This window comes from Montipora foliosa, chromosome 2 (genome assembly GCF_036669935.1).
Source record: "Montipora foliosa isolate CH-2021 chromosome 2, ASM3666993v2, whole genome shotgun sequence".
Taxonomy (NCBI): domain Eukaryota; kingdom Metazoa; phylum Cnidaria; class Anthozoa; order Scleractinia; family Acroporidae; genus Montipora; species Montipora foliosa.
Genome location: NC_090870.1, coordinates 33,550,074 through 33,560,145, shown reverse-complemented (window position 1 = coordinate 33,560,145; position 10,072 = coordinate 33,550,074). Strand labels below are relative to the sequence as shown.

Sequence of the window (10,072 nt, the reverse complement as noted above, 5' to 3'; positions counted from 1 at the left end):
GCGATAATTTCCGATTTCAGTCTTGACTCTCGCAGTCTTCCACTGGCTAAAGACGTAGCCGCATCTTTCAAACTCATATTGTAAAGGAACATCAACGGGGTTAGCAATGCATCTCCAGCTTCCTTGACTATTTTCGGTGATATGTCGTCTGGTCCTGTCGCTTTATTTTTTTGGAGATTAGCTAATTTTCTCTCAATGGCCAATGGCGATAGTGCAATGTTATTGACACAGGGAACAATCTTAGTTGACGTGGCCAGGTCAGATAGATATTGGGGCTGGAAACTGCCAGCCAGTTTCTCTCCGATGTTAGAGAAGAAATTATTGACTAGATTTGATTTTTCTTTATCATCAACTGCGAGCGATCCATCCTTTCTTTTCAATGGACCTATCGCTTTCCTTAATTTAGGGTTATTCGCCTTTGAAAGTAGGTTCCAATACTCTGCAGTGGTTTTGACATCAGCTAATACATCTTTAAAATGCTTAGCCTTGGCTCTGCGTATATCAGCTGTGATTTCATTTCTAAGTTTCTTATATGCAGGCCATTTGCTAGGATCCTTTGTCCGGTTCGCCTCTTTGAATAATTTAAATCTGCAATTCATTTTGTGCCTAATTGTGTTATTAATCCACGGAGCAGACATACTTCTCACTTTCACATCCTTAAACGGGGCGTGAGCATTGCATATATTTTTAAGAAATTGTTCCCATCCCCAGAGCGCATCGTCTTTGTGCTGAAAAATTTCCAAGATATGAAAAGTAATCTTTTCAATATCAGCCTTAAAATTCGCTGCATTAAAATTTTTAAAGTTTCTGGTGCGAATGATCTTCGGCGGTGGTCTTTTGCTGCCCAATTTAAGCGTGCATACACTAGCCAATGGTCAGATATACCTAGTGGCATTACTCCTGTGCATCGCACAACATCCACCTTGGTGGTAACAATAAGATCAATCAGTGACTTTGTGGTATAAGTTATGCGGGTTGGTTCAGCAATAACATTTTGCGTATTAAAATCTTCAAAAAGCTTCAGCAAATTCTTTGTTTTAGATGTAATTAAGGTGGAGCCAGGATTGTTTTGGGCTTCCAACATGCAGCAGTTTAAGTCACCAAGGACGAAAATACTGTCTGTTTTCAACCAGGCTTTCTCAAGAACGCCGTGATAGTTGTCAAGAAGAAGAAGTTCGGAGTTTCGAGTTGTCAAGAAGAAGAAGTTCGGAGTTTCGAGTTCAGATCGGTAAACAACTGAGAATAACGTAGAATTTCACCTGTACCATATGGCCTCAATATCCCTGACTAATAAATCTTTACGGTGTACAGCCGTTAGATGTTCAGCATAGTACAGGGCAACACCTCCTACTTTGCATTTAGTTCTATCACGTCGGATAAGTTGGAGACCGTCTATTTGCAAGAATTTATCAGGAACAGAAGAGTCCAGATGGGTCTCAGAAATTCCCAAAATGTCAATTCCACATACCCTCTGCAGGAGTCTTAATTCGTCGATCTTATATCGAAGGCTACAAATTTTCAAGTGTGCAACTCTTAGATCTTTGGATGAATAGTTCAAGATCTTTGAGAGGTTCTCAAGGTAATCTTCGGAAGCCAATGTCTGTTGAGAAGCTGGCCGGTTCAGCAAGAGAGTCATCACCATGAGAAGTAAAGGAGCCAACACTGGAGTCTAAATTGCTGATGTCTGCAAAAGGTAAAGTTCTTAGGGTAGATATAGAAGATGGACAAGTCCAGTCGAAATTCTCAGGTATGTTTTGCAATCGTCGGTATTCACGAAGTTTCATTTCGCCACCGCATTTGATATGACACCAATGTTTACACACATCACATTCAATAGCTCAGTTATTACTACGGACATTCTTCTGGCACACGGAGCACAGTGTAATAATCTTACTCTAAACGAGTAAAATCGATGTGATTTTGCAAAGCTCTTGAAAAATTTCGATTGTCACACTTTTGCGTGACCTGTCGGGGAAGGACTGGAACCCAAGAAAGGTTTTCACCCAAAACAAACTTTCTCGAGCATATCAACGAAGTTTTAAGCAGGCGTCATCTTCATTTGATTAGTGTTTTGTATAATATCTCTTCATTGCCGTCATGATCGTCTTCTGGAGTGTGGTTTTTGTGAAAATTAATCGCTGGTTGTTTCCACGCAGGTCCGCATTATTCAAACGGACGAGGACGAAAATACTGCTCTGTTTTCACGAAAGTAAAGGAAAAGAACTTCAAAAACATGCAATAATTTTGAACTTAAGTTCATAGGGTAATAAAAACATTTTTTAAAAAAACCCCATTAAATTTACGCAACGGTTCGTCCTCGAGTTTTCCAAAATCTCAGCCACTACTCGATCAGCAGCTACCTTTTCCAGAGCGTTTCCATGCTCCCGCTCACTTCTCTTTAACGTTTTATGATGATTCGGAAATAAATGCGCCATTCTTTTGCCGGCCTGGAATTTTTTCCCCGGCGTTTTTGTCGCCATGTTATTTTAACTGATGCTTGAAAAATAATTATGAAAGTCAAGTAGACTAGTGCACGACTTATAAAACAACGCGAATATCAGTCGTGCAGTAGTCTACTTGATTTTCATAAATATTTTAAAATCAATTTTGACTGATCACGATCTTCTCTGATCCAACGCTGTGCAATACTTATCGTCCGCGGTTTCTGCAAAGGTTTTAAAACCTCAACTTCACTAATGCTCGAAGTAATCTTACAGTCGTGTTACCTGCGCAGTAACGTTGCGCACAAACAATTAGCGCGAACGTCCTTAAGGATCAATAATGCTGTTCTAACCAGCGATCATCGAATTCTTCTTTTTTTTCTAAATTTGGGAAAAGGAGTAATTTAATTAATTGTTTTATATTAATCGGTGGTGAATTCCAAATCCAAAGGTCAATACCAGTGCAACAAAGCAAAAGAATAGTTTGGACTGAAGTAACAAACAGATCTTGATTTCGCGTATGAATAAACGGAGGATATTTGTTTGAAATAATCAGAGAAACAGGAAAGCCTGATCAGTTTATAAAGCCACTGATAAACAAAGGAAAGGATTTCAAACTTAATTATATCACAGTATTTTAACAAATTAAAATAGATTTTAGAATTGGCTCTGACTGTGTTACAGGTTCTGAAAATGATATAATTCTAACTATTCATTTTTGTAAGATGGGGATTGACGTTAAATAGGTTGGATATGTTAGGCCCCATACATGAATACCATATGTAAAAAAGGAATAGATTAGCGAATAATAAAACACAGTATATCAATGTTGACGTAGTACCTTAGTATAGAATGAGAATAACAACAGTTTTTGCCAGTTTTGGGAAGAGTTCATCAATGTGATTCTTCCAGATCAGTTTTTATTGGTCAAAGGTAATTCCGAGATATTTTACAGTAGGAACTTGTGCGTAATATTTATTCCATCAATTACTTTAAATGAAAAGAATTAATATAGAGTTTCAACTTTTTAGAGTGGAAGAGAATATCATTAGTCTTAAAGACACTAAATCCTAATCTGTTGGAGATTAGAGAGTGAATGAGTGGACCGGTGAATGAATAAATAAACGAGTAGGTAATCTTTAGGTTAGGTTGAGCTGGTGTGTCAAAAAATCCATTACTTAAGTCACATTATTTTGTAAAGAGACTTTATCATTGCAGCACCTAAGTTGTGGAACTCTTAATTTACCAAGGGAGTTGCGTCAAATATCCATGGCATTAATCATTCAAAGACCTTCAAACGTCAATGAAGACGTCTTTTTTTTGTTAGTTACTCCCTGAGTAGGTTAATATCTATATACCTAGTGGTAGAAATGATTACCCGGTAAATATTATTATTAATATTAATATTATTTTCAATTTCAGAATTCTGGAAATAATGACATCATCTCCTATAGGTATGCATCTCGCTGCTCTGCAGTATTATGCAGGAGTCTACTACAAAAACATCACATGGTATCCTAGCCAATATCAAGTCGGACAGCAGTCGTTCTGCTTCAAAGCCGTTGACTCGAGTGGGTAAGGTGACAGTTAAGTAACAAAACAGAATTCTAACGCACCTCTTTTCGTTCGATTTTATTTTAATCTACGGAATTAACTTAAACACAAGTAAGGTTTCTTTAGAGTTTTCACAATCTACTATCCATATCTAGTATGTGCATAGATATGGTGCTTCCGGGAGTCGATGTATGGCTCCATTACTTTTAATAAGTTATACTTAAATATTATTGTCAACGCTTTTAATTTAGCTATACCTGTACTATTATTATTTATATATGCACCATTACTATTTATGCACTACTACTAAACCATACTTATGTACGCAACTAAGTAAATCATCATATATTTTTTATGAAATGGGAGAATCTCACACGGCTGTGGAATTCCGGCACTTCTATGGCGGGTCCATATACTATTACTATACATTTCCATAAATTACAACAATTTTATTAAAATATGACATATGATAGAATTGAGTTATATACAACCAGAGTTAGTAGAGGGGATACAACAAAGAGGAGAAACAAAAGCGAAACTGGGAACCTCTCTGATACAAAACAGTAAACATCTTGTTGTTAGACTGAGTAAAAATGGTGCGATCTATAATTGTGAGAACAAGCTTGCAAAATTGTTGTGCACTTAGCCAACAGTTGTTATGCACTTAGCCAACAGTTAAAGAGGAAGAAATAAGCAAACACATTATTGGTATCATGGAGAATACCACCGATTTAATTTTATTTTGTCAGGGAACTCACCTCGAGTGATAAAGGAAAGCCGAGAGCCGAGAAACCCTGTTAGTAAAACTGGACCTGAATTTTTGTGGTTCAGCATACGATTTGATCGAGTGGTAAGATGAGTAATACAAATTAAACAAGTGAGGAATAAAAGTACCGTTATAATTTAAAGCACATAATGAACTGAAGAAGAGCTGATAAAACCAGATAAAAATACACTACCAGGAAAAGGTGACAGGCGAGGTTAGGGAAAAGCTGGCCCTTTCTTAAAACTTTTAACTATTTACTCAGATTTCTGAATTATTAAGGGCATTTCAACATCATCATGTCCATTTTCCACCTTGATGTTTTCATAATATAATAATGTAAGGAAATGCCTTAAGTTTCCTATAAGACCCTTCTTTGATATTCTTGGTTTGCCCTCACGTGATTAGACGTGATGTCGGTGTACAAAACAAAAGGAAAATGTCGCTCGCTTTTTGCATAATGTTAGAGCCAAATTCCCAGAAGACTTTTTTGCTTTCGTTCCGTACACCAACATCGCCGCCGATGACGTCAGGTGCAAGCCAAGGATTGGTTTGATGGATTCCTCGACACATTTTACCCCCACCCCAGACTGATTTAGGTGATTTAGATTCTTTATTTTTTTTTTTCAGATAAAGAAGCCGACATCGACCTCCTACATCAGGCTCGTCATTAGTGGTCAAACATATTACAAGGTTGACACGCTCTCTGCGCATGCCACAATCAGCAGTGATCAGATAACTCTGCTGTTTGCAATTCCTTATGCAGCCATAAGTATGCATGGTACCTACGCCATTTTGATAGATCGTGGTGGCGTAGTAGGACAAGGCTGCTCTTTTGACGGACCACCCACACCAGGAGTTACTTCAACGAGTGATTGGCAGTTTAGTCCTGGCGGTATTTGTGCAACTGGATTTTCTCTTGCACCACCCTGGTTTACTTATTCCGAAGGTATGTTAGGACAAAAATCTATCCAAAACACTCTAGCCCTTGGGCATTTTTATAAGTTGCCCCTGCTTTGAAGCCATACACTACCTTCTAGCTATTGGGAAGATATCTGTTTACAAACATTGACGACAAATGTCTTTTGAACAAAGGAACCCTTTGTTTCGGCATCCAATAAGGCTCTGGTTGGCACATTAATATCAATAGGTGACGTCATCGATATCTTCGCTATAAAATATCTACGAAAGCCGTGAAAACGAAATTTAATATCAAGGTTACTGAAGAGCCTTATAAAGCCGGTCAAGATTTTTCAAGACTTTTATACCAACTGTACAACTATCTATGACCTCCCTTTCATACTTTTTTTTTCAGCTTTGAAGAATAGAGTGCATCCAAATTGCACAACTCTGGTGCCTGGGCGTGGGTTTTAGTCATAGTTGTTAGGGCGCTTAAGCAACGACAACGGCGACGGCAACGAGAACGTCACAAATTTACATATTTAGTGGGCAAAAATAATAGCTTTGCATGTCCTGCACGTGCGTTTTTTACTTTTGTCCATTTCTTTGCTGTCGTTTGCTTTGAGTTCATCTGTTCTGTTCCAGATGTGAACGAATGTAGTTCTTTCACCGGTTCCATGTCCATGCCAATGCCCACCATGTCTGCGTCGATGTCGATGTCGATGTCGATGTCGATGTCTGTCTCAGCAGGTGATTACGTTCGCCCATTTACCCCTACTTTAATTCTGTCCTTGCATGGATGAGCTCCGTAATTGACCCCTTAAGAGAACCGTAAACGGTGAAGGGAGTTAGATTTCACAAGATTGCCTTGTCTCGTCAAAACATTTGCCTTCTCTTCGTTCCTATTTCCAAGCTAGTATTCTTTCCGAAAGGTAAAATAAATGTAGTAATGTGCCAATTAACGCAAACTTGCGTGAACCGCTCTATCGTACAATTATTCAATTCTGACTCCACCAACAAGAGGAATTATTATGAGAGTACATTATTATGAGAGAACAGTCAGCCCTCTGATGGTTACAAGCTTAAGTGCTCCTCGTGGACAATTCCACATAGAAATATAGTAAACTTAATACAACGAGACTTACAATATAAGGAACTAAAGACGCTTTCCATTTGACAGAAGTCACCGGCCAGACCGGGCATTTGGAAGAACTAACTCTAAAATGCCTTCAAGTTAACACACTTCGAGGACGATAAATACTTTTCCGGAAGAATGCGAAGGATTATCATGCAGCAGCTTTTCATTCAAATTGTAGCCTGTTCTTTGGAAACTGATGGATCTGGCAGGCCAGTTCTAAGAAAGGAAAGCGGATTAAGTCTTTGGAAATAGACAATGGAAACGTAATGTACCAAGCCAGATACGAAAAGCCACCAAAAAGAAACATTCCGTATTCGAGGCCAAAAAGGTGGAAACGATTTCCTCATCTAATGCAGTGGCACTGCATTAAAAAAAGGTATCGTACATTACCTACATTACCTACATTACCCTACATTACCCTACCATAATCAAAACAAAAAAAGGAAAGCCACCAGAAGGACTGACTGACGTAGAATGACAGAAATCACCCGCCAAAAACCCTAAATGGTCACCAAATCACATGACCGAACCCAAACCTCTCAACCGTGCCGTCAGAATATTAATTTTTGACTAACTCGTTCCCAGATTACTCAAACGTCAGTAATTACATTTTGTAAATGTTAGGGAAACGGAAGTACATTCTATGCATGATTTTATCTTACAGGCACACCAATGTCATCAGTAGCATTATTTTCAATGCCTTATTACCAGCTGCAAGTTCCTTGGGACTTCCGACTGCAAATTCAGATTTGTACGAATACACTAGGGAGCTTCATTTGTTCGTGTGCTATTGAATATCGACTGGCCTCTGATGGAATATCCTGCTTAGGTGAACCCGCGTACATTTAAACCAATCTAACAGGACTTATTTGTCTCGTTTAATTTAGAGGCATGCTTCTAAAGCACAAGATATGCAGTCCATTTCATGTTTCGGGAAAGGTTGTCTAAAAGAAGCGTAAGAGCGTTCGCGACAATGCCGAAAGGTAGTATGGGAGGTATTCAATAAAATAAATTCAACTTGTAACGCACAGAATCGAAGATGCCACGACCATCCAGTGAAGACCTGCAGTGGCGAGCTATTTGAATGAGAGAGTTCTTAGGATATAGCGTTGATGAAGTGGCAGTACGCACAAGCTTATGTTGAAGCTCTCTCCCGTCATCACGCTACCAAAACACGTCCAAAAACGAAAGGGTTCATTAGCAAAACGATGGCTCTTCACGTGCGCCACGATTTTTGGTCCATTTCTTTGACTTTCTCTGCAAAACATGACACACAATAAGTAAGGCTAGGTAGTCAGAATCATGCTTTCTCGGTGAATCCTAACCCTTTGTTACAAATTCATGGCGTGGATCATTTGATTGAATATTGAAACTCACTCATATCTCCATGTCGGTAACGAGGTGACGTTTTCGATAGCATTGCTGTGATGTATTCGTTGACTAAAACTAGCAGTTTACCATAATGCCTTTCGGCATTATCGGTCGCGTACGCTTTAATGCTTCTTTTGGACAACTTTCCTCGAAACAGCTGTATCCTGTAAAAGTAACAATTTTTACTGCGATGTGTCATCTGCATGCAACATGCAACTTTTAAAGACCTTTGGCGTGTCATTTGGTTCAGAGAATTTGAAAAGTACAGGCCCAAGCATCGATCATTCTGGGCTGGTAGGCTCACGAAACCCATCACTCAACGCCGACCGGTCGGCTGAATTGGTTGAGCATCGGACTGCATGCGGAAGGCCGTTGAAGTTTCAAATCCGGCCGGACCAGCATTCAAGGTCCTTAAATAACTGAGGAGAAAGTGCTGCCTTTGTAATCACTTATGCAAATGGTCAGACTTTCAAGTCTTCTTAGATAAGGACTATGAACTATATTTGCCGTCTCACAACACCTGCGGATCACGTGCACAGAGTTCCTGGTATTGTGGTGTCGCCTTACTTCAGCAATGTGGTCGACTTGGCGCAATCTATTGCCGCTCGATGATACCACAAAACAGTAACAGACAGACCTCAAATTGAAGGCGTCCAAGTGCCGTTAAAACTGGTAATAAGCTCACTTGAAGAAATTGTGTCTCAAGGCGGTTTAAACCACTGGAGATCAGTGCCAGAGATGTTAAAGTATTATTCTTGTGTTTACGAACAAGATGTGCCATTAAAATCTATCAGGGGCCGTCGATAGATCGAAAAAAGGGATATAAATCTTATAATGGGAAGAATAAATTGAAACGGTCGACAAATACAACTGCGGATATGCGATGATTTTCTTGGAAAAAGATATCGCAGTTAAAGAAACAACTTCAGCATCCGTTTTTTGTTGTTGTTGTTGTTGTTGTCGTTTCAGTTGCTTAACAAACAAACAAAAAGCTGACCTGTAGAGGAGTGCGATTGCGTTGCACACTTCTCCACCACTGAGCTATCAATCCATCAAGGAGCCGGTCAATTGTCACTTCTTTTTACGTTCCATAAAAGGTGAAAGTTTAAAAAAGGAAAAGCAATCCTCGCACTTATCGGAACAACTGAATTTGAGCAATTGTCTCTATAATAGATAGCTGGAAAATTCAGGTGTTTTTGACAACGAGATTCGAACCAATGAACTCTGCGATGGCGGTGCAATGCTATGCCAAATGAGCTTTTAAGTCACTCCGATTGGAGCAGGTCAATTTGTTGGGCTTATGTATTCCCGTGAAAGGACTCTATGAATTAAAATATTACTTAAAGTACATATGAGACTTTGATGAAGGGCAGCTCAGCATGGGCTTTTTTAAGGGCTTCAACAAGTGCTAAGTTGTTTCGTGATTCGCCGACGACCTCCCGCTCAGAAATTAGAAAAGCCGGGTATATTAAGTGCTGTGAAAGGACATCAAACCGATAAACGAGGGGGACATTGGGATTTTCGGTTTTGGCTATTGTTTAGATCGGTTTTTCGGTTTTTGTGCCAAAAGAGTTTGGTTTTTCGGTTTTGGTGTTCATTGCGGTTTGCGGATTTTTCGTTTTTTAGCATCTGGTTTTCGGTTTTCGTAAAAAATACGAGCGGGTTTTCGGTTTGTTATCCGATGTGCTTTTTGGGTTTTTCTATTTTGTCCTATTTGGTTTCCGGTTTGTCTTATATTTGAGCGGCAACTGATCTCGAATAGAGTGTCACTTATTTATTTAATCTTTATTTAACCACGGTACAATTTATCAGCAATATGAAAAAAAAAATGTACAATTAAAAATTTATAGATAAAACTATGTAAACTACATTAACTATCTCATTCAATGTCACAATAAAAGCTGC

At 39.0% G+C, this 10,072-nt stretch overlaps 1 protein-coding gene across 1 annotated transcript; it reads left to right on the top strand.

The window, feature by feature from the left end:
• The first annotated feature begins 1,720 nt into the window (after nt 1–1,720).
• LOC137991565 (uncharacterized) lies at nt 1,721–10,072 on the top strand. Its single transcript, XM_068836637.1, has 7 exons — nt 1,721–1,747; nt 2,157–2,209; nt 3,864–4,012; nt 4,745–4,845; nt 5,389–5,707; nt 6,839–7,172; nt 7,461–10,072. Exons 1-6 carry the CDS (start codon nt 1,721–1,723, stop codon nt 6,913–6,915), a joined length of 726 nt encoding a protein of 241 aa, XP_068692738.1. The 3' UTR covers nt 6,916–7,172; nt 7,461–10,072.